Raw genomic sequence first — 23399 nt, 5'->3', positions numbered from 1 at the left:
CGGTGTGGCCCAGAGCGGCGGGAGGGAGGAGGCGGAGGCGGCGGATACAGCAAACAAGACCGTTTAAAAAAACAAGACAAGACAGGGGCAGCGGCCAGGGCCGCGCTGCCGCAAGCAGGGGCTGCTCCCGCCCAGCCCAGAGAGGGGCAGGCAGGGCCCGGCCCCGCCCGGCGGTCCTCGAGAAACGGGAGCAGGCACAGGCACAGTGCCCGGTGGGCACAAGCACGAGGGAGCCACGGGGTCCTGCACCACGGCCTAAAACTGGAGAGAAAACACACGGCTGTTAGTCCCTGCTTGCAGCGCTCCGAGAACCCTCACCATCCTCCTGGCACCTGGGATAGAGGATGGCCACTGCTCCCAGGGATCCATGCTCAACTTCTGCTGCATTCCCAGGCACTGCACACCCACCAAAAGGGTCTCATCGCCCAAGCCTGTTGCTGCCACTGAGCAAGCTCTGGGGGTCTCACCAGCTGGCACTTCATGAGCAAAAGGGATACAAGTGCCTTTGGCATCCTTTCCTCCCTGACCCCAAGAGGTTCCTTGGGCAGGGTGTCACCCTGTCCTCACTAATGAGACTGGGGGGCTCTGGGCACAAGGGCCACGCTGGCTTTGACCCCACACCCCACTCCCAAAATCAGGGACCACTCCTCTAATTTCAGAGTCTCACATTCTTAAGGAACTCCTCTGCCACGATGCGGGCCCTTGCATTGACAGAGAGTTTCATCTCACTGATTTCCTTGTCGATCTCCTCCATGAAGTGGATGACAAAGTCCACCAGTTTGTGCTTGTACATCTGTTCCGTGTGGAAGTTCGTGATCAAGAAGCTGATGTCATAACCCTGCACAAGAGAAAAACACCCTAAGGCTTAGCACCCAAACCGCTGGCCATGCAAGCCCACATCTCAGCACCAGGAGCGGAGCCAGGAGCCGCTTTCTCCCCTCCTTGTCACCTCACCTCAACGGGCTTCCTGCGCAGGATGAAGAAGTTCTCAGCCCTCATCATCATAAAGCGCATGAATTTGTGGCACAAGATCTTCTCGATCTCATCAGCCTGGAGAGAGAAAAGGGAAGTGAGGCTTCCCCATAGGCTGAGCTGCCAGCCCCCTGCCCAAACCCCGCCCCTCACCTGCTTCACTGCGATGCTGACGCGCACAGAGTTAATGGAGCCCTCGATGAGGACCTTCTCCTTCTCATTCCTGCTGATGATCACCGGCTGCAACAGCAGCTCTTTGCTGCTCCTACGAACAGAGGGAGGGCAGGAGTGACTCAGAAGGAAGCATTTACTAGTGGGAAACAGGGAAGAGGAGCCGCAGGGATCACGGGAATATGGGGACTTTGCTACAGGATGCTCCCGCATCCCGCAGATATTCGTCCTCAGGGCAGACGCTCCCTCGGTCCCACGCAAGACCCCCTTCCTCCTCCCCGCAGCTCCCTGCCAGCACCGGCCCTGTGCCTAAGGGCTGGGGGAGCCCAACGCACGGTAGTAAGGGGCCAGCGGCCCCCAGGGCGCGCAATCAGGACCCCGCACGGCTCCCCTGGCGTCCCCTCCCAGCCCCGTACCTGACTTCCACCTCAGGCTTGTTGTGCCGCTCCACCACCTGAGAGGAGAAGTTCTCCAGGCACAGCGCGGCCTGCAGCGTGGCGCGCACCGCGTTCAGGTACGGGCGCAGCGTGGCAGTCTGCGGGGACACGGCGGCGGCGTCAGACCACCGACCGGAGCCCGGGGGTCGGGTCTCGCCCCTGCCCCAGCCCCCGACCGGCAGCCCGCAGCCCCCTCAGCTCCGCTCACTCCGCCAGCCCCGGTTCCGACCCTCCCCAGCCCTCCCGCTACCACCGCCCCTCACGGGGTACCCCCCGCCCTACCATGGTGGCAGCGGCGCTCCGGTCCAGCCAGGCGGAAGTGGCTGATCACCTCTTCCGGGATGCGCGGCACCTCCCACTGCGGCGGGAGGGAGGGGGGGCGGCAGGAGGCTCCCGCCCTGCGGCCGGGCCCCCCCCGCGGCACGGAGCCGGGTGACGGCGGCGAGACTTCTGGTGGCTCCCCCTGCGCCCTGCCGCGCTTGGTACGGGCCCGTCAGCGCTTCCATATTAGGGAAGGGAGATGGAGGGCGGGCTGGGCCAATGAGCGGCTGCGCGGGGCGCGGCGCGGCCAATGGGGAGCGCGGGGCGGGGCGCCCGCGGGGCCGGAAGGGGCGCCCGGCCCAGACCCGGCCCCGCGGCCTCCGCTGCGCCCCCGGGCCGCCCCCGCCTCGTCCCCGCAGCCCCCTGGTGATCTCCCTCCGGTTCCCCTCGGTGATCCCCCCCAACGGGTTCTTCGGCGCCTCGGTGATCCCTCCCGCCTCGTTCCCTCAGCGCCCCGGTGATTCTCCCCGCGTTCCTCTCAGCTCCCCAGTGGTTATCCCCCACCCCGGGTTCCACAGAGCCCCGATGACCCCCGATCCTCCGTAGTCCCCTACTCCACTCCCTTCCCTCCCGGCTTCCCCTGTCCCCGGCTCCCCCGTGCGCCCGTCGATCCCCCAGACCCCGCTCGGTGCCCGGTCCCCACCGCCATGAGCGAGCTGAAGGACTGCCCGCTGCAGTTCCATGACTTCAAGTCGGTGGACCACGTGAAAGTGTGCCCCCGGTACACGGCCGTGTTGGCCCGCTCGGAGGACGATGGCATCGGCATCGAAGAGCTGGACACGCTGCAGCTGGAGCTGGAGACGCTGCTGTCCTCTGCCAGCCGCCGCCTTCGCGTCCTGGAGGCCGAGACACAGGTGCTGGGGCCGCGTTGGGTCAGGGACACGCTCTCTGTCTGGCTCCTTCCCACCAAGGGGCTGCCTCTGGTCTGCCCCTGTCCAGCACCGGGCACAGGACCTTATGGGACATCACTTTCTTCCAGATCCTGACGGACTGGCAGGATAAGAAAGGCGACCGGCGGTTCCTGAAGCTGAGCAAGGACCACGATGTGGGCACATCTGTAAAACATGGGAAACCTAAGAAGCAGAAGCTGGAGGGCAAAGGGGGCCATGGGACTGGGCCTGGGCCTGGCCGGCCCAAGTCCAAGAACCTGCAGCCCAAGATCCAGGAATATGAGTTCCAGGATGATCCCATTGATGTGCCCCGCATCCCCAAAAATGATGCTCCAAACAGGTGTGTGGGTGTTGGGAGGCATTGGGATCATCCAAGAGAAGAGGGGCCGCAGGGGGAAAAGGGATATGTGTCACCTTCCACGTGCTCCCCTGCAGCTCCCTCTCACATTTCATCCATCCTCGCAGGTTCTGGGCATCAGTGGAGCCATACTGTGCCGATCTCACCAACGAGGAGGTCAGAGTCCTGGAGGAGCTGCTCAAGCCGCCAGAGGATGAGGCTGAGCATTACAAGGTGAAAAGCTCCTAAGCCAGAAGCTCCTCTGCCCTCTCTCCCCATTCCTTCTGGCACCTCACAGTGACTGTTCCTGCCTGTGATGCTGCTGTGGCACTGGGGAGGTGGGAGGCAAGGCAGAGGGTCCAGGAGCTCTGCTGAGCTTTGGTCTTGCAGATTCCACCACTGGGGAAGCATTACTCCCAGCGTTGGGCACAAGAGGACCTGCTGGAGGAGCAGAAGGATGGAGCCCGGGCAGCAGCTGCCGCTGACAAGAAGAAAGGTGTCCTGGGGCCGCTGACTGAGCTGGACACTAAAGGTGCCCCAATCCCACCCTGCCTTTGCCCAGAGGGGCTGGGAGTGCTCATGCTCTGTGGAGCCAAGCCCAAGAAAGGCTGAGGTTGCCCTGCCTCATTGCTCATCTCTGTGCCTTTGTTGTCACTTTTTCCCTCTCCCACTTCCTCCCAGATGTTGATGCCCTCCTGAAGAAGTCAGAAGCCCAGCATGAGCAGCCAGAGGATGGGTGTCCCTTTGGTCCCCTGACACAGCGTCTCCTGCAGGCCCTTGTGGAGGTGAGGGGCTGCAATGGCGCCATGCCATGGTGGCCTGGCACTGTGGGGCATTGCTGCCAAGACCCAGTGCTGCAACCCTTCCCTTGTGTTCCCTTTGCTAGGAGAACATTATCTCCCCTGTTGAGGACTCCCCCATCCCTGAGATCACTGGCAAGGACTCAGGAGCTGATGGTGCTGGCACATCTCCCCGCAGCCAGAACAAGCCCTTCAGGTGAGCAGCTGAGGTGGGCCCAGAGCTCAGCACTGCCCGTGGGTGCATCGAGCACGCTGCTGGCTCCCTGCCACTGTGAGTCCCAGGGAGCAAAGGGCATGTGGTGGGCAGCAGCACTCTCCACCCCGGCAGTGTCCCTCACACCAAGTCGCTGGAGGGGCGGATCAAGGAGGAGCTGGTGGCCCAGGGCCTGCTGGAGTCAGAGGACCGTCCGGCTGAGGACTCGGAAGATGAGGTGTTGGCTGAGTTACGCAAGAGGCAGGCAGAGCTGAAGGCGCTCAGCGCGCACAACCGCACCAAGAAGCACGAGCTGCTGCGGTGAGAGTGAGCGGGCAGGGATGGGTGCAGCAGGGGGCTGCCCGGCAGGGCCTGACACCCCCCTGTGCCCCCCAGGCTGGCCAAGGAGGAGCTGCACCGGCAGGAGCTGCGGCAGCGTGTCCGCATGGCTGACAACGAGGTGATGGATGCATTCCGCAAGATCATGGCTGCCCGGCAGAAGAAGCGCACACCCACCAAAAAGGAGAAGGACCAGGCCTGGAAGACCCTGAAGGAGCGGGAGAGCATCCTCAAGCTGCTGGATGGGTAGCAGGGACCAAGGACCCCCCACTCTGTGTGGACCTCACCTGCAGGGGGCTGCCCTGCCTCAGCCCTGGCACCACAGGATGGAACTGGCCTCCTCCACGCCAGATCTGCTCAGCCTCCCTACTTGGACGAAGGAGCCCAGCTGCTGTTCTCTCCCTGTGTGGGGCTGTCACTGACCCAAGCTGGGCACGCCGTGGAATTGCAGAGGTCCCTGCCTTGAACACCCCACCCCGGCTGGTGGCTTCCTCTCCCATGTGTCCCTGCACTCCCCTGTTATTCGGGTGACATCAGCCAGGTCACTGCAGGGGCTAGGTGTGATGGTGCAGTTCCCACGGCCTCCTGTCCCTCTCTGTGATGCGGGGCAGGGGAAGATCCCAGCCCCTACGGGTGGACTTGGGGGAGTGGGGAGGGGAACGGGGGGGAGGGGTGGGGGGCCCGGTGGGTGGGCGGCCGAGCTCTCCGTTTACCGGTGGTTTCTATTGCCGCGAGCACGGGCAATAAAGGCAGCCGTGTTGCCGGTGATGGTGTGGTGACAACTGGGGACATCATGGGGGACAGCCCTACCCGTCTGTGGGGGTGGGTCCTGCTGGTGCTGGGCTGAGTCTGGGGAGGGGGGCGTGGAGTGGCGGGGCTGGGCCTGTCCTGCAACTCCACGCGTGTCCCTCCCTCTCGTGTCTACCCAAGGAATGCCCTCGCATCCCCCCAACACATGCACGGGGGGCGCGTGTGGGTGGTGCCGCGCCGCGCTTGCCGCCCTCCCCGCGCCTTTCCCGCCTGTCCACGCGTACCCGCGGTCACGCGTGTGCCCCCCCCTTCCCACCGCGGCCAATCCGCCCCCTCCCATTGGCCGCGGCCGCGCGCTTGCCCGCCCCTCACCGTGACGTCAGCGCTGTCCGGCGGCGCCGCGCCGGGAGGAGTCGCCGCCGCTCCGCCGCGGGGCCCGGGGCCGTCGGTAAGGGCGGGGCGGGGGCGGCGCGCCCACGCGCGGAGGTCGAACCCACGCGTGACACTGAGTAGCGGCGGCGGAGCCGCGCATCGCCCGCGCCGCGCGGCTCTGCTCCCACTCGTGTCCCGCCCGGCGCGGCTGTGCCAGCTGGCGGGCGTGCGGAATGGCGGTGGGGACCCACCCGTGCACCTCGGCGTGTGTCTGGAGCCCTCCTGCTGCCTGCCCGCCCCCCGCCCGCCCCATGGGCGGGCATCGGGGGGGTCCCGGCATGTTTCCCCACTGGGGCAATCTGCGCCAGAACTCCTGCGTCGACACAGCCTGTTCCCATCACCCCACGATGACGGTCACCTCCCCGTAGCACCCTGTCACCTCAGTGTCCCCGTGCCGTCCCAGCACGCTGACAGCCTGTCCCCACTCGTGTCACAGGTGGGAGTGGGTGGCCCTACAGGGCACCATGCCGCTAGGGCAGGACGGGCCCAGCTGGAAGAAGAGGATCGAGGATATTCAGAGGATCTATGATTTCCGAGATGTCCTGGGCACGTGAGTTGCAGACTGGGGTGATGCACCAGTGACAGCCCGCTCGTGGTAATGGGTCTGGCCCATCAGGCTTTGCCATGTGGCAGTGACCTGCCATGTGGAACCAGCTCAAATCCTGGCCCAAGGTGGGACTTGCGTGTGAGGGGACATGCTGTGGGGCACAGGTGCCACCTCCCTCTCCTGCTGGCTGGTTCCCTGTGCTGTGCTGTGGGTATCTGAGGGTGGTCTCCTGGCTGGCACAGGGGTTCCCGGTGATGCCCACGGCACCGTAAGGCTCTTAGGCTGGATTAAGAGGTTAATTACGTCAAGGCTTAGGGCCCAGCACAGTGCAAACACGTTGCCTGTCACTCCTGTCTCTTCCCCACCTGAGCTCTGCCAAGGCTTCTGGCCAGCTCTTGGGTGGCCCTGGGTGCTACAAGATGGCGCAGCAGAGGGCTGCTGCAACCCACATGGGGACTCAGCCCCAGAACAGCTTGACCTCGGCAACACCAGAGCCTTATCCTGCCTGATATGGGGATGGTGCAGCAACACTGGGAGGGCGGAGGGTGCCAGGCATCCTATCGCTGGCAGGGGCCATGTCCGGCCATCCCAGCAGGCCGCTCCTGCTTGCTTTTCTCTATAAATAGCTGGACTTTCTGCCTGTCGCCATGACAATCATGGCATGGCGGCATCGGCAGCTCCGGCTGGTGGCTCCCGTGCCCTGCTCATCCCTCACCCCCGCAGGGGGGCCTTCTCCGAGGTGGTCCTGGCGGAGGAGAAGGCAACTCGGAAGCTTGTGGCCATCAAGTGCATTGCCAAGAAGGCACTGGAGGGAAAGGAGACCAGCATTGAGAACGAGATTGTCGTCCTCCACAAGTAGGGGACATCCCAGCGCCATGGTGGGGGTTTCACTCTCTGCCCCCCCACACCCGGCACAGGCCCCCACTGCCAGCGCTCACTGCCGCATGTTATTGCCAGTGCCCAAAATAGCCAGTGGCGCGTGATGGCCTGCGCCGTGGAGCCTGGCTGCTCCCTGTCCCCTGGGGGCTGGGGTGGGGGCAGCCCGGTGCCCTCTCATCCTTTGGTGCCTCCCCCCGCAGAATCAAGCACCCCAATATCGTGGCCTTGGATGACATCTACGAGAGTGGCACCCACCTCTACCTCATCATGCAGCTGTGAGTGACATTGGGGGGGCTCCAGAGGGGCGGGGGGGCCATGCTGACAGGTGCTGCCCATCCCTGCAGGGTCTCTGGGGGGGAACTCTTTGACCGCATTGTGGAGAAGGGCTTCTACACTGAACGGGATGCCAGCGCCCTGATCCGGCAGATCCTCGATGCCGTCAAATACCTGCATGACATGGGTATCGTCCACCGTGACCTGAAGGTGAGCAGTTGATGGGGACACTCAGCACTGTCACGGTGGTGGTGGGAGGACAGCCCAATGTTACCTCTCCCTCTACCTTCCTCTTCTTGCAGCCCGAGAACCTGCTCTATTACAGCATGGATGAGGACTCCAAGATCATGATCAGTGACTTCGGGCTGTCGAAGATTGAGGGCTGTGGCAGTGTCATGTCCACAGCCTGCGGCACTCCTGGCTATGTGGGTGAGTGCCTGATGGGCTGCCACCACCCTAGGTGTGGGGTTGGGATCCCCCCACAGCTCGGGGTCCCTCCCTCACCACTGCTATTCCCCCCAGCCCCTGAGGTGCTGGCACAGAAGCCCTATAGCAAAGCAGTGGATTGCTGGTCCATTGGAGTCATCGCCTACATCCTGTATGTATCCCCACTCCCACTCCCTTCCCCTCCTGGGGGCCTGGCACCTTGGGGCTGCTTGGGACCAGCAGCCCCCTCCCCACTGCTGCCCTAGGCTCTGTGGTTACCCCCCTTTCTATGATGAAAATGATGCCAAGCTCTTCGAGCAGATCCTGCGGGCCGAGTACGAGTTTGACTCACCCTACTGGGATGATATCTCGGATTCAGGTGAGCTGGGACCACCAGGGCAGTGGGGCCTTTGTGCCTGGCGCAGCTTCACAGTACCCAGAGGAATGGTGGACAAAGGCACTCAGAGCTGCTCCATGCTCTGTCCCAGCCAAGGATTTTATCCAGCACCTGATGGAGAAGGACCCTGGCAAGCGATTCACCTGTGAGCAAGCCCTGCAGCATCCCTGGTAATGGGGAGACGTTTTGCTGTCTGGCCCCCTCTCCAGCTTACCCCACAGCAGCCATGCAGGGAGAGCCCCTGCTGACTTCTGTCTTGCTCCAGGATTGCCGGGGACACAGCCCTGGACAAGAACATCCACCAGTCAGTGAGTGAACAGATCAAGAAGAATTTCGCAAAGAGCAAGTGGAAGGTGAGTGTGGGGTGCTGGTGGGTATTAGGGGGTGCAGCAGCCCCTCAGGCACCCCATACCAGCTGATGGACACTGTGGGGTCAGTAGCAAGCTTTCAACGCCACGGCGGTGGTGAGACACATGAGAAAGCTGCAGCTGGGAACCAGCCAGGATGTCCCTGGGCAGACAACTCCCACCAGCCCCGGCGAACAGTTGGTTGGGGGGACCAGCAATGGTGAGCCCCAAATGCTGTATCCCCATCCCACACCCCTCAGGGCTGCCACCAGGATCTCACCCTGTTTCTCCCTGCAGGGTCAGAGTGTGGGTGCCCATCCAGAAGCAGAGCTCAACGTCTCCCACCAGACTGAGCACGGCTCCACATAGCTGCCTCCAAGCGGGCCCAAGGGAATCCAGCCCGCCATGGGCACCACATGGGGTGGGGGGCTGTGCACTGCAGGAGCAGGGGAGATAGTGTGGAGGCAACCTGCTCAGCTTGCCCTGGTTATGTGGAGCCTCACAGCGGTTCTGCATCGGGGCAGGAGCACACCAGAGAGCCCCCCAGCTTGGGGCTTTGTCCTGGGCCCCTTCCCTCCCTCCACGCCTAGCCTGGCACTGTCCCACACCCCCAAACCCAGCATGTTCAAGAACAATTTTCCAAATGGATGTTTCTATTTTATTGCTTGTAATAAAGGCAAGAGGCCAAAGGTGCTTGGCTCAGCTCTGCACTGAGGGAGCTGGACACAACCCTGACCCCCCCAGCCTCACTGCCCAGGGCAGCAGCTTCCCCCATGCACACAGCAGGCAGGCAACAGGCAGCTGGCCACACCCATCCATCCCAGGCTGGCAGCAGGTGCAGTGTCCCACTCAAGTCACTGTTCCTCCTGGGGTGTCCCTAGAGAAGCCCACTCCCGTAGCTGTCCCAGCCTCAGCTCTCCCAGGCCTGATGCTGGCTGCAGGCTGGCTTCTGGCCCTTGCGGAGGTCAGCACAGAACAGGACCTGGAGTGGGGAGATAATGGGGTGGGCATGGCAAGGGCATGGTGGGTGGTGATGGTGCCAGGAAAGGGGGGTACTCACTGCCTGCGCCCAGCCGGCATGAGGGCCCCACAGCCCCCGGAAGAAGTCACCTGCAGAGAGAGGGTGAACGCCAGTGTGGGGGTACACTTGCACCATCCACCATCCCTGAGGGTCCCACATCAGGATCCAGCCCTGCCCTCACCGATCTCCTGGTAGGCCCGTGGGGTGAGGCTCTTGCCACCCACCGCCACGCCGTAGCGCTGCCGTGCAATGTGCCAGACATGGGTGTCCACCGGCACCGCCTCCGCCTTGTCCAGGGACAACAGGCAGACACAGTCGGCCACCTGCCATCAGCAGCACCCAGTCAGCCCCCAATGCTGGTCTCTGCTCCCTGTCCCACCCCCGTCCTGGCACCCACCTTGGCACCTACACCAGGCAGGGCACACAGCACGCTCCTGGCTTCGGCATAGGACGCGGTGCGGAGCCGGCACAGCCCCTCGGTGCCGAGCCCCTCAGCGATGGCCCGCGCGCTCCCGCTGATGAACTTGGCCCGGTACCCAAAGCCCAGTGCCCGCAACCGGGCCTCGGCATCAGCGCCTGCGGGGGCACAGCGGAGGAACGCGAGTGGGCGTGGGCGAGGCCGTGGCAAGATGACAGCGGCAGCAGCAGGGTGGAGGTGGACCTGTGAGTGCCGAGAGGGATGGGAAGGCATGGAAGGGCCGGGAATCGAGACAGCAGAGGCGGCGGCCGAAGGCCTGGCAGAGGCGCTCGATCATGGCAGTGATGCGGGAAATGTGGTTGTTGGAAGTGCAGATGAAGGAGAAGAGGCACTCGACTGGGTCCTGCCGCAGCACCCGCACTCCTGCAGGCAGGATGGGGTGAGCGGGCGTCGGGCAGATTCTGTGGCCATCCCTTATGGCTCCGTGGGGCCGCCTCACCTGGGAAGTCATTGGCCACCTTGTGGAATAGGGGGTCGGCCGCCGCCCAGGCACGGTACAGGGCCGACAGCCCTACGTCCAGCTGGAAGTAGTCACGCAGGATCCGGTCCGTCTCCGTGACGTCCAGCTTTGCTGCTTTGGAGGGGCACCCATCCCGCTCCTCCTCCTCGTGCTCATCCTCCTCGCCGTAGACCGTGTACCAGAGCCGATCCCCGTCCTGCCGTAGTGTCCAGACGCGGGCCCCTAGCACACCCGTCCAGGCCCCCGGGCTGCTCTCCCACCACCTGCCGCACACATGGGGGTCGGGGCCGGCTCGGACGCGCCGGGCTGGGCCGGGGAACGCCCGAGACCCCCGGGCTAGCTCACCGGAAGCTCTGTCCCGAGGAGAGCACCAGGTCCAGGCGCAGCTCGGCCGGCGGGCACGGCAGGCAGCGCCACAGCGACGGGCAGGCGGACGGGACGTCCCGCAGCTTCATGGGGGTCGGGGAGCAACTACGTGCCCCTGCCCGCGGGGTCAAGGCACCGCCCGGCGCTACGGCCCCGGCTGCCCTACAGCCCTGGCCCGGCCCCACACGTCCCCACAGCCGCCCCAGCCCGTGCCCCCGGTCCCGCACCTCCTCGCCCGGCCTCGACGCTCCCCAGCATAGAAACCCGCGCGGGCGGAGCGCCCACCGCTCCCCGCCCCAGCTTCCGCTCGCAGCCGGAAGCGGCGCCGGCGCCGCCGCACATTGTCCCCCCCGCTCCCGCTCCCGCCCAGCCCGCAGCGGCCGCGGCTCCGCAGCGGAGGTTTATTTTCTAAGAATCAATAGATTTTTTTTTCTTCCTTCAAAATAAATACAAACAACGTCCGAGCGCGGGGCCGCCGAGGGGCTGGGCCCAGGGGTGGGGGGCAGCACGGGGGTGCGGGGCGCGGGGGGCCGCCCTGGGGCACGGCGGAGGCCAGAACAGCATCCCGGGGAGCGGCGGGCTGGGGGGGCGGGCACCGGGAATGGGAGAGTGGGGGGGCACGGGAGGACCGGCCCCACCCCTCCCGGTCCCCCGGCCCCCCATGGGTGCAGGCCAGCTGCACGGGGTGGGGGTCACCGAGCCCCGTTTGCCCTGAGATTCGGTGGGGGAGCGGCCGGCGGCACTGGCTCAGTCGCTCTCGCTGGAGTCGCTGCTCTGCTCGCCCTGCACCTTGTTGCGGTGCTGCATGGCGCGGTGGTAGGCGATCTGCACCGACTTGCGGATGTTGGACTTGCGGCCCTCCAGCATCTTCTCTTTGTCCAGGTCCTGGTTCACCCCCAGAGGCACCAGCTTCGTCCGGGGCAACCACTGCCTGCGGAGAGCGGGGGGCCACCTCGTTTGAGGGTTACAATCGTCTCTGGGGACCCCCCCCCAAAGCCCTCGGTGCCCTGGCCTTACCAAGTGCGCTTGTTGTCGAAGAAGAGGACAAGGTAGAGGTGCTCGCGTGCTTCCTGAGTCATCTGCTCCCCCAGCTTCAGCACCTCCAAGGGGGGCACGGGGATGGGGACACCATGGTGGAACATGCCTTCCCGCGGCATCTTGGGGTCAATGATCTGCAAAAAGAGCAGGGGAGGGCTGAGAGGAGAACAGGGACCCCAGGAGCCAGTCTGCAGGGAGGGGAACATGTATTTCAGAGGCCCTGATGACAGGCAGTACTCACCAACGCCGGGTAAGAAGGGTAACCCCGGCACTTAGCCCACACCAGGTCCAGGGCATCCAGGGAAGAATCCTCATCCTCAGACAGCCAGCCCGCGCCACGTCCCATGCCCTTACGCACCACTGTACAGGAGAAGGGAGTCAGCTGTGTCCCCCCAGGTGACGGTGCCAGCCAGGCACATGGCTGCGCAGCTACAGTACTTACTGCCATGCCCCACACCTCGTCCTGTGCCCACGGAGTAGGACTCATTCTCTGTCCCTGATGTGTCCTCACTGCTGTCCTCTGGGAAGTTCACCCGGGAGAAGGAAGGTTTCCCTCTTCCCTGCTTGGAGGGTGTTGTGCTGCAGAGAACAGGGAGCAGAGCCTGTAGGAGTCATGTTAAGCTTCCCAAAACTCTTTTTCCAGAGGCCAGAGTGGTGGGACACCAGGGCTTGTAGCCTCCAACTGCTAGCCTTGGCACCAGGAAGGACTTGGTGGAGTACCAGGCAGAAAGGTGGGATGGTACTTCTGCCACTGTGCGAGCCAGACCCTCACCCAGTTCCACCTGGGAGGTCCCAGAAGATGTGCCCTGATACATATTAGAGGCACAGGCAGGAACCTGCTGGTGCTGGCTGCTGGAAGGGCCAATGAGAGAGCCACTGTGCGAATAGGGAATTCCCTAGTTCATGCCTCCTACTAGCCCTTTAGCTGCACACTTGCACCTTTAGGTTTTATATTAAAAAAGGCACAAACCCCACAGACTTCTAGGGATTAGCATCTGAGCTTCAAGACGAACAAGACGGGGACCACCAAATGGGATGCCTGTCCAGAAACTCAAGGCTCAGAGCTGCCCACTGCCACCCTGGGCAGCACCACTGTCAGCAGAGATGAGCCAGAGGCAGTACCTGGTGCGGTCTGAGGCAGCACTGCTGCTGCTGCTGCTGCTGGACTCCGAGTCGGAGCTGCTCCGGGGAAGATTGCAGTCGTTGCGGTACACCAGGAAGCTCTTCTTCACGGGCTGGTTCCCGCTGCTGAAACCGTTGGCTGGCAGGTCTGAAAAACACCCCAACAAAGAGCATTACCACTGCACCAGAGCCTGCCATGTGCTGCCAGTGGGGCCACAGCTGCCCGGCTGCACCCACCCATGGTAGCGTCCTCCGTGGACTTGTCACTGTCACTGTCCGAACTGGAGCTGGGGCGTGGGCTTCGCCCTCGCTTCCTCTGCCGTTGGGAGGATCCCATTATTGGCAGCTGGGGGGGCCCAATGGGACTGCTCCCATGCCCAGGAGTGATCTGGCTGTCTCGATTCTTTGGGGGGCGTCCTGGACGTTTTGGAGGGCCTGCAGTTTTAGGGTTCTTCTTGGAGAAGAGCACAGAGGTCCTCCTGCCAACTTCATGTGCTGGGGTAGAAGAAGAATTGGGACCCAGACCTGGAAGAGGAAAAAGGTGTCAGCTGCAGCCCTGATGGCAGGGACTGCATGGCAGTGGTGTCACAAAACAGCTTCATTACTGGGGAATGTTATCTCAGAAGATTGTCCCTCACTGCAGGAAGAACCTGCTTTTCCCAGTGATTAGGGGACAGGACTGGGATGCAGAGGTGGCAAAACCCCAGTGACACATGGTAGCTCTGCCTGGAGCTTTTGCTGTGCTCCCCACAGAGCCCAGCTCAGCATCTCCATCCAGGGAGCTGGCAGCTGGCCTGTTTGACTCTCAGCCCTGAGAGAGCATTTGGAGCTCAGTCACTGCTGCTGCCACTCCCTCCCATACCCTCTGGCAGGAAGGGACACTGAAGGCAGCCTGCTCCACAATGCCCCTAGAAACCCAGACAACATGGCCAAGCTGGCAGGTTCTGTCAGGAGAAAACAATCCACCTCATGCCCCATATCACAAAGCTGGAACTGTCAGTCTCTGGAACAGCATCCAGTTCCTCAACTGACAAGGAGATGTATTCACCAGGTGAGTTCTGACCGCAACTGTGAACACCAGCAACCTGCCAACCCTCCCCAGGGACAAACACACACCAGGCTGTGGCTGTTCCAGACACAGGACGTGGTCTCCTTCATCCAATCTCCCCCTGCTTGGCTGGCACAGCTCACTACGAACTATCCAGTGAGCAGGCTGGGAGGGAGCCTGGGGAGGCACAGACATCCTACTCGGCACCCGCCCCTAAGGGAGGCACTACAGGAAACGAGGAGTCCCCACAGGGGGATGTGAGATAAGGGACTCTTGTCCCACAAGAGGCCACCTGCCTCGTTCCCATGGAGGAGTAAAGAGAGAGGTGTGTGTGGGGAGCTGCCCACACAGTCGTCCTGCCTCAGGAGGCACTTGCCAGGGCAGCCTCTTCCCAGACAGGCCTGTCCAGAGGCAGCTCTCCATGGCTCCCCAGACCGGCAGTTCTGGAGGGAACATTACCTTTGCCAGTCTCCTGGCTGCTGCTCTCCTCTGCAGCACTGTCTGTCTGCAGGTCCTTCTCGCAGGGGTTGTGGGATTGCAGGACTCCCCTGGCAGAGGAGCTGTGCCGCTCCAGCCCCTCCCGGACCAGGTCCCGTGGGTGTGCGAGCTTCCGCCGCAGGACTGTGATCTCCTTCTTGATCATCTTGGCCCGGCGGGACCGTCCTATGCTCTGCTTGCCAGCGTTGACCTCATCCAGCCTTTCCAGCAGGATCTTAAGCTGCTCCTCCAAGGGCAGGTGTTTCTGATTCTCCGAGAGCAGCAGCCGCACATCTTCTGGGGAAACAAAGAGGAGGAGACGGATGAAAGAAATTGGGAGCTCACTGGAGCTCCTCTACCTGAAAGGGCATGAGGCAATCCAGGTTCCCTGCAGGGGAGAAGGAGCTGATGACACCAAACACCTGTGAACCCTTTAGAAAAGTTACCCTAAAAGACCAAGAGAAGAAGCCCCGTGGGAAGTCAGCCAGTTGGGATTACTGGGGAAAGCAGGCTGATCAGCAGTGTGGAGAATACCAGTGCTCAGATTGTCTGGAACAAGGATGAAAGGAAAGAAAGGACGCACTGCCTAGAACCAACCTAATGGGGCTGATAAGTACATGGCTAGTAAAACCCCTAGCTCTCCAGGGAGTGGAGACACAGCCCAGAATTCAACTTAATCTCCCAGAAGAGGCAGCTCAGACTCTTGAGTGCCTTGATGCTGCCCAGGCTTTACCTCTGAGTAGCTCTCATAACCCAGGACAGGGAACGAGTACCCACCGTCCTCAATGTCTTGGATCTGAGCCTCTTCCACTGTTACACAGTGGGGGAAGTGCATGCCTGTCTCGAAGTCAATGCCCATCTTCTCTGCCTGCCGGCGAGCCTGCCGGAGCACGGCACCTCCCTGCTCCCGCAGACGGATGGCTGCCCGGTAGAAGATCGTGTCTTTGGCATTGTATTTCAGACAGTTGTTAATAATCAGGTTGAAATCCTCCTCAAAGTCATCGAAATTCAGATAGCGATAGGCTTCTAGATTTTGTTTCATTGTCTGAAAATCCATTGGCTTCTTGATGTGATCCAGGTAGTCTGGGACCTGCATGAGGGAAGAGCCAGAGTTAGAGCCCAGGAGCCACAGTTAGCAGTACCTGCTCCAAGAAAACAGTTGTTAGAGGAATGAGGTATCACTCCCTGTGCTCTGCCCAAAAGCACATCGGGGGATTCCGTCTGCTTCTGCAGCTTGAGGAACAGCAACGCCTCCGGACTAGGAAGCCCATGTGCTGTGCTCAACCTGTTAGAGCGGATATGCACTCCACAGCATTTTTATGGCTCCAGCACACACGCCAGCATCCTATCCTCAACTCCTGCCCGCAGGCAGCTGGGATCCAGTATGCCACACGTTATTCCCTGGAGAGGGAGCTACAAGTGCAGCCCCAGGGGTGAGGCTGAGTGCAGAAAGGTAAAACAGAGCCGTCCGGGTGGCAGCACTGACTGCAGGTGAGATGGTGCAGCCTTCCTCCCCATCTGCTAAGATGCCTCCACGCTGACCTGCTGCCAAAACCTTGCAGAGACCATGTGGACTTTCGCCATGTTCCCAGGCAGGGACTCAGTAACAGTCTCAGGAATTATCTCCCCTGCCTGCAGCAGTGACAGTCTAAGGGTCAAACCCATCTCTGTGCTGTACTCAGGAATCTAGCAGAGGCCCTCACAAGAGGACAGGTAAGGGCACGCCTACTGCTAAGGGCTGGCACTTTGCCTTTCCCAGTGGGAATCCCCAACTGCTCACAGCCCCTGGAGTGTCACCGGTAACACACGCAGAGGAAGAGCCAAGTGCTGTGCCCCCGCTGTTACCAGCTCAGCTGTTCTGCATTCAGCTCACCCAGGAGGGGCATTGCTACACACCCCCCTCGGGTGAGGGAGTGGTGCTGGGATGCATGAGCCAACACCAGGCTGCTCAGGGATCTTCTGGACCAGAGCACACCCTGGGCAGCCCTTGGCACGAGCAAGGGACAGGTTTGAGTGAAGTAGAAATCTGGGGAAGGGGTTCTTACTTCGTAGATTTCTGTTACCTCAGACAGAGGGACCGGCTCACTGAAGATGTTGCCCGTGTCTTTCTCCTGCAGCTGCTCAAGCGTCTTGCGAAGGAGGATGAGGAAGGGGGTCAGCTGCATTTCCAGTGCCACCTGCTGCACTTTGATCTGAAACAAAGGAACAGAGCGGGGCTGAGCCCCTGGCCCCAGCCAGGCAGTGGAGACTGTCCCCAGGGAGCAGCAGTGCAGCCCTGCAGGACAGCAAACCCTTCTCCTCTCCTTGCTGAGGGGTAGGGACTGCCCCAGCTCCAGCACCTGTGCGTCCCACCTGTGCCTTGCAGAGCAGCCACCTTTGCTCGGAGCCATCGGAGCAGAGCCTGGCACACCTACAGCACTCTAAGGAGCCCCTGCTGACGCCCACCCCAGCGGCTCCCCAAGGAGGGGCAATCGTTACCGTCTCTCTCTTGAGCTTCTCCCGCTTGCGTATCAGTTCCACCAGCAAGCGCGCACGCTCGAGGTCATGGCGCAGGCGCTGCCATGACTTCAGCTGTTCCTTCAGGGCCCAGTTCTTATCCTCAGTGTCTCTCTGTGGGAACATCAGAGACCATGAGCTGATAGAAGATGTGCTCCCATCTCCACCTTCCTGACTGTGTGCTGAGGCTCCCCCCTGGCAAAGGGAACCAACATGCCTGACCCACTGGTGCAGCAAAGGTCACAGCTCCTTTCTTGTAATCTAGGCAGGTGATTCAGGACCAGTCTCACCTCTGATGAGAGCTAAATACCTCTCCCTTGGCCACCAAGCCCTTAGGATGTCAGGAGGTGCATATCCTGGGCCTCTGGAAACATTCTTCCTAACACAACTGACTGACTGCCTGCAGCTGCCCAAGAGGTCTGTGCTGCTGCTCACAGCTCTGACAGAGTTAAAAAGGGAACACAGCTCTGGTTGTTTTCATTTCTGGAGCACCAAAAAAATTAAAGCTTTTATCCTGCCATAGCCAAAACGGAGCAGAAGCAGTCTCAACTCTTCTCCAGCAAAAATAGTAAGAGTGGACTAAGGCAGGAGAAACTCCTGCCCAGTCAGTCATGAAAGGGCTCAGAAAGGAAAATTTACAGCTCAGATGGGGAGCCAGAAGAAAAGTCTTCCTCTCTGGCACCAGACTTCACATCTGTGAAGTGCTGATTGTAGGCTGGAAGCAGCACCTGGAGGGAGCACTCCTGGAGCCGTATCAGAAACTAGAAGCCAGGCCTTAGTTCGTTCCAGACTGTTCCTGGAGATCCCTGGCCAACTCTCTCAACACTGCCTGACACAGCAGCCTCATACTAGAGCCAATTCTAGTTTGCCATCACCGCTGGCTAAATGCAGGCACAAGAAAGAAACTACCCTCAGCGTGGCAGCCTGAGAGGGCAGGATTCCCTTCTCGTGGCAGGCTGCCAGTGGCATCGCTGCCTGGCAATTCTCTGAACACTGAGAGCGGAGGAGAAGGTGAAGCAGCAAAAGCAGCTGGGGCTGCCCTTTCCTCATCTGAAAGCTCATACCCCTGACCCCCATTCTGCACCTGCAGGCATTGCATGCAGGAAAGGCTCCGAGCCCACAGCTCCAAAGGCGCAGGAAGCACGCACGCAGCCAGGGTTCCCTGCAGCCCTCCAACAAGCAGCCCGTACCTGGTCGCAGTTTCTCTGTGACTGCAAGTGTGTCTGGAGGCGGCGGAGCAGGGGGACACCATTGCGGGACTGTCTCTTCAGAGTCCAGTAGCTGTGCAGCCTCTGCATGAACTGGCTCTTCCTCTGGATGGTTAAACGGTTTGTAATCTTACTGAGCCTGAGGAAAGGAGAGGAACCACAGAGTCGATCAAGGAGACAAGCCTGGCTGCTGCAGAAGCCCCGGCTAGGGACACACAGCAGCAAGGCCACCCGAGAGCAGCTGAGAAGCTCCTCAGGCAGAGAACATCCTTTTCCATAGAAGGACTTTCTGTAACACCAAGTCACACAGGGTAGGCACAACAGAGGATGCCAGGAAATATGCCTCTCCGTAACACATTTTTCCTTTCTACTTCCTGTCAACTTTTGGGCAAAGCCTGGTTGCGGTGCAAGACAGCCACACTGGGGGCTGCACCTTTAACAGCTCCCAAGGTCCCTGAGACCACAAGTGGTATGGTGCTACTACCCCAAAATCATTATTTACCTGGCTGAGGGCCACTTGCTGTGACAGGGGGGGGGGTCTGGCCAAATATTAATAGAGAAACTCAAACTCTGGCAAAGCACAAGGAGGGAGCAGGAGGCATGAGTACAACAGAGGTCCCATCCAAGACTATCCTAAACAGCCCAAAACGCAAAAGGGATTGCTTACTTCCTACAACAGCAGATAGTCTGGAAGGGCAGAGCTGGACAGAGATGCCCCACTAGTAGAGAGACAAAGGGATGAACCCTCAGCATCTCCCCATCTCCCAGGGACAGATCCTCCCAGGGAATAACCCAGCCTGCATCAGCCTCAGCTGAAGAGACTGGGGACAGCAGCCTCATATGCCATCACTGGCCAAGCACAGCTCCCACAGGAAGACATGTGGCATTCTGGCAACAGCCCCTGAAGAATAATTAATCCCAACAGGAAGGCCTGGGGAGAGGTTAACAGCTTCTAGCTCAGTGTGGGTTTTGCTGTGAGCGTGACGGCAACAAGACCCTGCAAACTGCCTGCCAACATGTCCACACATAAGAAAAGAGGTTCTTGCTATGGAGCAAGCCCTGAGTGAGCAAAAACATAGGTTTGGGACACAACCAAACCACGGCAAAAAGCCAGCAGCCTTGTGACAGACCTGCCTCCCCAAGTCATGAAATGCTGCCCAGAGAGCATAGCCCATAGCTTCCATGTGCTCCTTTCCAACAGCACAGGAGATAAATCTGGAGGGTCTGAGGGTCTTGACAGTGTCCTATGGTCACAGCCCCAGCACAGCTCCTGCCACAGGAAGGAGGAGAGCTCAGCAGCCCAGGATTGGTGGCTTACCACCACAAAGGCGAACACTTCCATGACCAACCTGTGCTTCAACTGGGTGTCGCCTGCTGCAGGGTCACAATGAGATCCAAAAACATCCTAGAATGCCCTTATGTGATTTTACATGCTGCTGAGGACATCCAGAGTTATAAAACCACACTGACAAACTGCGGCAAGGCTCTTAGATGCTCTTGAGATTTGCATGCCAGTGTAACAATCTAACAAAGCACAAAGCAGTTGCAACTGTAACTACAGGGTGTTTGCACCTTCCGATGAAACCACAGGTTTGGAATGTGACAGAAACACAAACCCTAGCCAGGCCTCGTGCTGGGGAGTCAGCCTTAGGACCGCGGTGTTCCTTGGCAGGCAGGAGTCCTGGTGCTCTCCAGCCACCCCTCCTCACAGACAGCTTTCAGCACCCGTGGCTGCCCGGCCCTGCTCCAACAGGCAGCGCCAAGAAGGAGCAGCTGCTGCTGTGCCTGGCAGAGAGGACCACAGGAAACCAGCAAGGAGGACGTGGCTGCTGGGATGGAGGAGCCCTGCTCAGCAGAGCACAGGGATCCCCACCCCAGACCTCTCTGCTTCAGAGGCAAAATAACCCCGGGATTAGGCCGTTTTCCAGGCCTGAATCACTCCCACACTTCTGTCTTTTGCCTGACACATCCTCAAGAGAAAAGAGATCTCGGCAGAAAGGAGAGCAGTTCCCTCCTCTCCGCCTCGTCTATTCCAGTGCCTGAGGTCAGCAAAACAGGAAAGGAGTGCTGGGAACCTCCAGCTGCTCCCTGACGCATCCGGCCAAGTTCATTCTCTACTGTTAAACCAACAGCAGCTATTTCCTGCTCTGCCGAGGGCCCAGACACCTCTGTGGGACAGTGCATGGCCCTGCCCCTCTGCAGGACACACAGGGGAAACCACTACAGTCCTCTGCGGCAACAAAGTGAGAGGCACCTGTGCAAAAAGCTAAGGAGAGGAATAGGATAATGCCTACATGGAAAGCAGGACACAAAGCACAGAGGAAAGGAGAAATTTCTCCCCAGTCCATGGAGGGCAGCAGGTCATACCTGTGGGGGGGGATGCAGGGCACGGAAACCACAGGCGCTGCAGCTCGCTTCTCTGCCAGGATCTTCCGTGCCTTCTTCATCTTGATCCTAGATTTGGCCTTTGCTTTTTTGACTTTCTCAGAACTCCAGCCCTTTCCCTCCTCCTCTTCCTCCTCATCCTCCTCCTCCCCCTCGCTGTGGGAGAGGGCGGGAAGCCTGCGCACGGAACCTGGCGGTGTGTGGATGTCGCAGTAGGCGGTTTTGCGCACGCTGAAGGAGGTACCGTTGGCACCCGTCTCCCGGACGGGCTCCATCTTCATGTACAGCCCGGCCTGCTGGGCGCAGGTGACATGGAAGGCAGTGTAGCAATTGGCTTTGTGACACTGGATGCAAGCCCCAGAGCCACGCTGCTTGCAAATGTAACAGGTCAGCTTCCAGCGTGCGGGTGGGATGTGCTCGATGCTGTCAATGGGCTCCAGGAAGACGGTGTTGGCAAAGCACACCTCCGGGATCCAGAGGGCACAGACCACGTGTGCCCAGCGCCCATCGTCCGTCTGCTTGAAGGCCCCTCCCTTGTTTGGGCAGAGGGCGCAGTCCACAGCGCGTGAGGGTGACTGCAGGCACCGTCTGCAGAGCCACTGTCCCTCAGGGATGTAGGGCACCCCGTAGCACTCCTGATGCACAGCCAGGTTGCACATGTCGCAGAAGAGGATGACGTTGCTATTCTGACACTCCCCGTCGTTGCAGATACAGCAGACGGCATCCTCATCCACCAAGGCATTTGGGTCCCCCTTGTTGTGGCTCTCGAAGTAGGACTCCTTCTCCAGCCGGTCCATCAGGTACTCAAAGATCTCCTGGGGAATAGGACTCACGCCTTCGTTCTTCCGCCTCTCGTTCATGATGTCCAGCCAGATGTAATCCTCCTCATCCATGTCGTACTCCACCTCCTCATCCAGCTCCTCTGCTGACTTCTCAATGTACCTGGAAGGACAGCATAGGAAGGTAAGGGCATGTTTGACACCGTTAGAGCTGCTGAGCCCTAACTCTAGGATTTGTCTGTGACTTAGGGAATGTTCAAATGCTCCAGCTGAGCCATTAGTCAAAATAAAGAAACATGAACAAGGCAGGAATGTGCAGAAGCGGGAGGTGCTGCTGCACCCTGACTAGCACAGCAACACAACAGCATCTTGGAGACAAAACAACACTGGTCTAAGGAGCAAAGTCAGGCCTTGGAGGCTCATCAGTGCAAGGAGGGGGCCTGCATGTGCCACCCAGCAAATGCCAGTGCTCTGGAGGCAGCAGCCTCACGACCAAGACACAATAACCATGCATGGAGGCACCATGTTTCATTAATTCTGGTTAGGGCGCTCTGTTATCTCCTGCCTGAGGTATTAACTGGGGCCACTGCATCCACCAAATCTCTCACAGAGTACTGCAGGATAACAAGAATTATGTCCAGAAACAGACAGATCCTACAGGTAGACCTTGGTGCTGAAGGGCTCTGAAAATATCTTAGCACACCTCCAAAGAACAGAATGAGAGGCAAAAGGACACATTTGGATTTTGTTTTGATTTTATGTGCTGTTCCAGCAAGGAAAGAGCGCAGCAATCAAACTGCTGGCAATAATCTAAGCAGCAATTGAGAGCTTTGTAGATGCACAGACCCCTCAGAACTGTGATGTGACACCGGGCAGAGCCCCAGGAGCCTGAAGCCATGGAACAGACAGTTCTGTGAGACCTGGGACAGGCAGACAGAGGCCACTGCCAGGAGTCACGGGCCAAGCCACTTGAACGGAGTGGGGCCAATTTCACCTCCAAACCCACGGCAAGAGCCTAGGAGTCTCTTTGTTCCCAGCCACGGACAATACCTGTAGTACGAGGTGGGACGAGGTGGGGCGTCAGGGGTGTCCTGCTCCAGCTCTCGGTACACCACCTCGGGCAGCTTGGGGGTAGTGCTGGCCGAGGCGTTGTGGTGATGGTGGTTGGAGTCCTTGCGCTTCTCCTTGTTCTTGTGCTTCCCAGATTTGGGCGGGACGCTCTGCGTCTCCGTGTTCTCCTTATTGCTCCCATTCTCGGGCACCTCCTCGGGAACATCCTCGTCCTCGGACACCACGTCGAGATTATCGAAGATGCTGATGCGGTGGACGCGGCCGTGCAGGTCCACCTCCACCATGCGCTGGGCCTGGGCGTAGGTCATCACCTCTCGGCCGGGCGACTGGGAGGTCTCGGAGGGGCTGGGCGACTGCTTGTTGGCGGCGCGGGCCTGGCGCCCCTTCTTCTTGTGCTTGCGCAGGGGGGTGTGCTGGGGCAGGGGCGGGTTGTCGTGGTCATAGTGGTACAGGTGGTACTCGATCCCGCTGTAGCTCTTGTAGATCTTGCGGCAGGTGCCCACCGGGCACTCGTAGGGCGGCTTGGTGGCCCGCAGGTTGTGGCAGAAGGTCTTCACGTCGAAATCTACGCCCATGGCGGGGCCGCGGGGGGCCGAGGCCGGGCCGGGCCGGGCCCCCCGCCCCGCCGCCCCCTCCCCGGGCCCCGGCCGCCCTGCCCTGGCTCCCCGCTGCCCGCTCCCTCCCTGCGGCGGCGCTCCCCGGCGCGGGGCCGCGCTCAGCGGGCGGGCGGCTCCATGGGCGGCGGCGGCGGCGGCGGCGGGCCCAGGCCGGCCCCAACAATGGAGCTGCGGCGGCGCCTGGCGCGGGGCGGCCGCTGGGTAAAGCGCCGCACCGCCCTTAGCAACCGCACTTTCGCCACGGCGCGGCCGGGCGGCGGCACCGGGCGGCGGCGGAGGCAGCGAGGACAGAGGGGACGGGGAAAGGGGCGGCGGCGGCGAC

At 60.8% G+C, this 23399-nt stretch overlaps 5 protein-coding genes across 8 annotated transcripts; 2 read left to right on the top strand and 3 right to left on the bottom strand.

Annotated features, from left to right (window-relative positions):
* Positions 1 to 45: 45 nt before the first annotated feature.
* Positions 46 to 2018, bottom strand: ARPC4 (actin related protein 2/3 complex subunit 4). Its single transcript, XM_040076106.1, has 6 exons — positions 1863 to 2018; positions 1560 to 1678; positions 1126 to 1237; positions 955 to 1050; positions 668 to 838; positions 46 to 261 (listed from the first exon to the last, which is right to left on the bottom strand). The coding sequence occupies exons 1-6, from the start codon at positions 1863 to 1865 to the stop codon at positions 256 to 258; spliced, it is 507 nt and encodes a 168-aa protein (XP_039932040.1). The 5' UTR covers positions 1866 to 2018; the 3' UTR covers positions 46 to 255.
* A 181-nt stretch (positions 2019 to 2199) lies between these two features.
* On the top strand, positions 2200 to 5114 carry TADA3 (transcriptional adaptor 3). Its single transcript, XM_040076789.2, has 8 exons — positions 2200 to 2755; positions 2881 to 3131; positions 3257 to 3362; positions 3519 to 3660; positions 3810 to 3913; positions 4015 to 4124; positions 4257 to 4442; positions 4518 to 5114. The coding sequence occupies exons 1-8, from the start codon at positions 2549 to 2551 to the stop codon at positions 4708 to 4710; spliced, it is 1299 nt and encodes a 432-aa protein (XP_039932723.1). The 5' UTR covers positions 2200 to 2548; the 3' UTR covers positions 4711 to 5114.
* Positions 5115 to 5594: 480 nt separating this feature from the next.
* CAMK1 (calcium/calmodulin dependent protein kinase I) lies at positions 5595 to 9203 on the top strand. The gene is made up of 12 exons (XM_040076807.2): positions 5595 to 5658; positions 6079 to 6192; positions 6913 to 7044; positions 7269 to 7343; positions 7413 to 7551; positions 7644 to 7770; positions 7864 to 7939; positions 8034 to 8146; positions 8256 to 8334; positions 8430 to 8517; positions 8605 to 8731; positions 8809 to 9203. The coding sequence occupies exons 2-12, from the start codon at positions 6107 to 6109 to the stop codon at positions 8862 to 8864; spliced, it is 1098 nt and encodes a 365-aa protein (XP_039932741.1). The 5' UTR covers positions 5595 to 5658; positions 6079 to 6106; the 3' UTR covers positions 8865 to 9203.
* OGG1 (8-oxoguanine DNA glycosylase) lies at positions 9147 to 11005 on the bottom strand. Of its 2 annotated transcripts, XM_040076803.2 has the most exons (7): positions 10816 to 11002; positions 10450 to 10733; positions 10194 to 10373; positions 9930 to 10108; positions 9714 to 9855; positions 9572 to 9621; positions 9147 to 9493 (listed from the first exon to the last, which is right to left on the bottom strand). In XM_040076803.2, the coding sequence occupies exons 1-7, from the start codon at positions 10923 to 10925 to the stop codon at positions 9422 to 9424; spliced, it is 1017 nt and encodes a 338-aa protein (XP_039932737.1). In that variant the 5' UTR covers positions 10926 to 11002; the 3' UTR covers positions 9147 to 9421. The 2 variants fall into 2 exon arrangements, with proteins under 2 accessions (XP_039932737.1, XP_058278286.1); XM_058422303.1 differs by lacking the exon at positions 10194 to 10373 and having other exon boundaries at positions 10816 to 11005.
* Positions 11006 to 11393: 388 nt separating this feature from the next.
* On the bottom strand, positions 11394 to 23065 carry BRPF1 (bromodomain and PHD finger containing 1). 3 transcript variants are annotated; one of them, XM_040076796.2, is made up of 13 exons: positions 22440 to 23065; positions 20593 to 21552; positions 18208 to 18364; positions 17000 to 17131; positions 16585 to 16713; positions 15299 to 15611; positions 14504 to 14815; positions 13234 to 13521; positions 12997 to 13144; positions 12317 to 12453; positions 12116 to 12234; positions 11854 to 12008; positions 11394 to 11767 (listed from the first exon to the last, which is right to left on the bottom strand). In XM_040076796.2, exons 1-13 carry the CDS (start codon positions 23033 to 23035, stop codon positions 11584 to 11586), a joined length of 3630 nt encoding a protein of 1209 aa, XP_039932730.1. In that variant the 5' UTR covers positions 23036 to 23065; the 3' UTR covers positions 11394 to 11583. The 3 variants fall into 3 exon arrangements, with proteins under 3 accessions (XP_039932730.1, XP_039932729.1, XP_039932731.1); XM_040076795.2 differs by having other exon boundaries at positions 11395 to 11767; positions 14504 to 14818; XM_040076797.2 differs by having other exon boundaries at positions 11395 to 11767; positions 12332 to 12453; positions 14504 to 14818.
* Between the last annotated feature and the right edge of the window lie 334 nt (positions 23066 to 23399).

The sequence above is a fragment of the Hirundo rustica genome, chromosome 12 (genome assembly GCF_015227805.2).
Source record: "Hirundo rustica isolate bHirRus1 chromosome 12, bHirRus1.pri.v3, whole genome shotgun sequence".
NCBI lineage: Eukaryota > Metazoa > Chordata > Aves > Passeriformes > Hirundinidae > Hirundo > Hirundo rustica.
The sequence above is the reverse complement of the archived record's forward strand: the minus strand, read 5'-3'. Positions and strand labels throughout refer to the sequence as shown.

What these genes read in the sequence shown, in the direction of transcription:
- ARPC4 (XM_040076106.1), bottom strand. An exon ending in AAGCCTGAGGTGGAAGTCAG is followed by an intron (nt 1,238 to 1,559) that starts GTACGGGGCTGG and finishes CTCTGTTCGTAG; the next exon opens with GAGCAGCAAAGAGCTGCTGT. An exon ending in TGCGCAGGAAGCCCGTTGAG is followed by an intron (nt 839 to 954) that starts GTGAGGTGACAA and finishes TCTCTTGTGCAG; the next exon opens with GGTTATGACATCAGCTTCTT.
- TADA3 (XM_040076789.2), top strand. Translation starts at nt 2,549, where the DNA reads ATGAGCGAGCTGAAGGACTGCCCGCTGCAGTTCCATGACTTCAAGTCG. An exon ending in TCCTGGAGGCCGAGACACAG is followed by an intron (nt 2,756 to 2,880) that starts GTGCTGGGGCCG and finishes ACTTTCTTCCAG; the next exon opens with ATCCTGACGGACTGGCAGGA. An exon ending in AAAAATGATGCTCCAAACAG is followed by an intron (nt 3,132 to 3,256) that starts GTGTGTGGGTGT and finishes CCATCCTCGCAG; the next exon opens with GTTCTGGGCATCAGTGGAGC.
- CAMK1 (XM_040076807.2), top strand. Translation starts at nt 6,107, where the DNA reads ATGCCGCTAGGGCAGGACGGGCCCAGCTGGAAGAAGAGGATCGAGGAT. An exon ending in TCGCAAAGAGCAAGTGGAAG is followed by an intron (nt 8,518 to 8,604) that starts GTGAGTGTGGGG and finishes TGGGGTCAGTAG; the next exon opens with CAAGCTTTCAACGCCACGGC. An exon ending in GGTTGGGGGGACCAGCAATG is followed by an intron (nt 8,732 to 8,808) that starts GTGAGCCCCAAA and finishes TTCTCCCTGCAG; the next exon opens with GGTCAGAGTGTGGGTGCCCA.
- OGG1 (XM_040076803.2), bottom strand. Translation starts at nt 10,925, where the DNA reads ATGAAGCTGCGGGACGTCCCGTCCGCCTGCCCGTCGCTGTGGCGCTGC. An exon ending in ACGGGCCTACCAGGAGATCG is followed by an intron (nt 9,622 to 9,713) that starts GTGAGGGCAGGG and finishes CTCTCTCTGCAG; the next exon opens with GTGACTTCTTCCGGGGGCTG. An exon ending in ATGCCGGCTGGGCGCAGGCA is followed by an intron (nt 9,494 to 9,571) that starts GTGAGTACCCCC and finishes TCCCCACTCCAG; the next exon opens with GTCCTGTTCTGTGCTGACCT.
- BRPF1 (XM_040076795.2), bottom strand. Translation starts at nt 23,035, where the DNA reads ATGGGCGTAGATTTCGACGTGAAGACCTTCTGCCACAACCTGCGGGCC. An exon ending in ACGAGGTGTGGGGCATGGCA is followed by an intron (nt 12,235 to 12,316) that starts GTAAGTACTGTA and finishes TCTCCTGTACAG; the next exon opens with TGGTGCGTAAGGGCATGGGA. An exon ending in TTCGACAACAAGCGCACTTG is followed by an intron (nt 11,768 to 11,853) that starts GTAAGGCCAGGG and finishes CGCTCTCCGCAG; the next exon opens with GCAGTGGTTGCCCCGGACGA.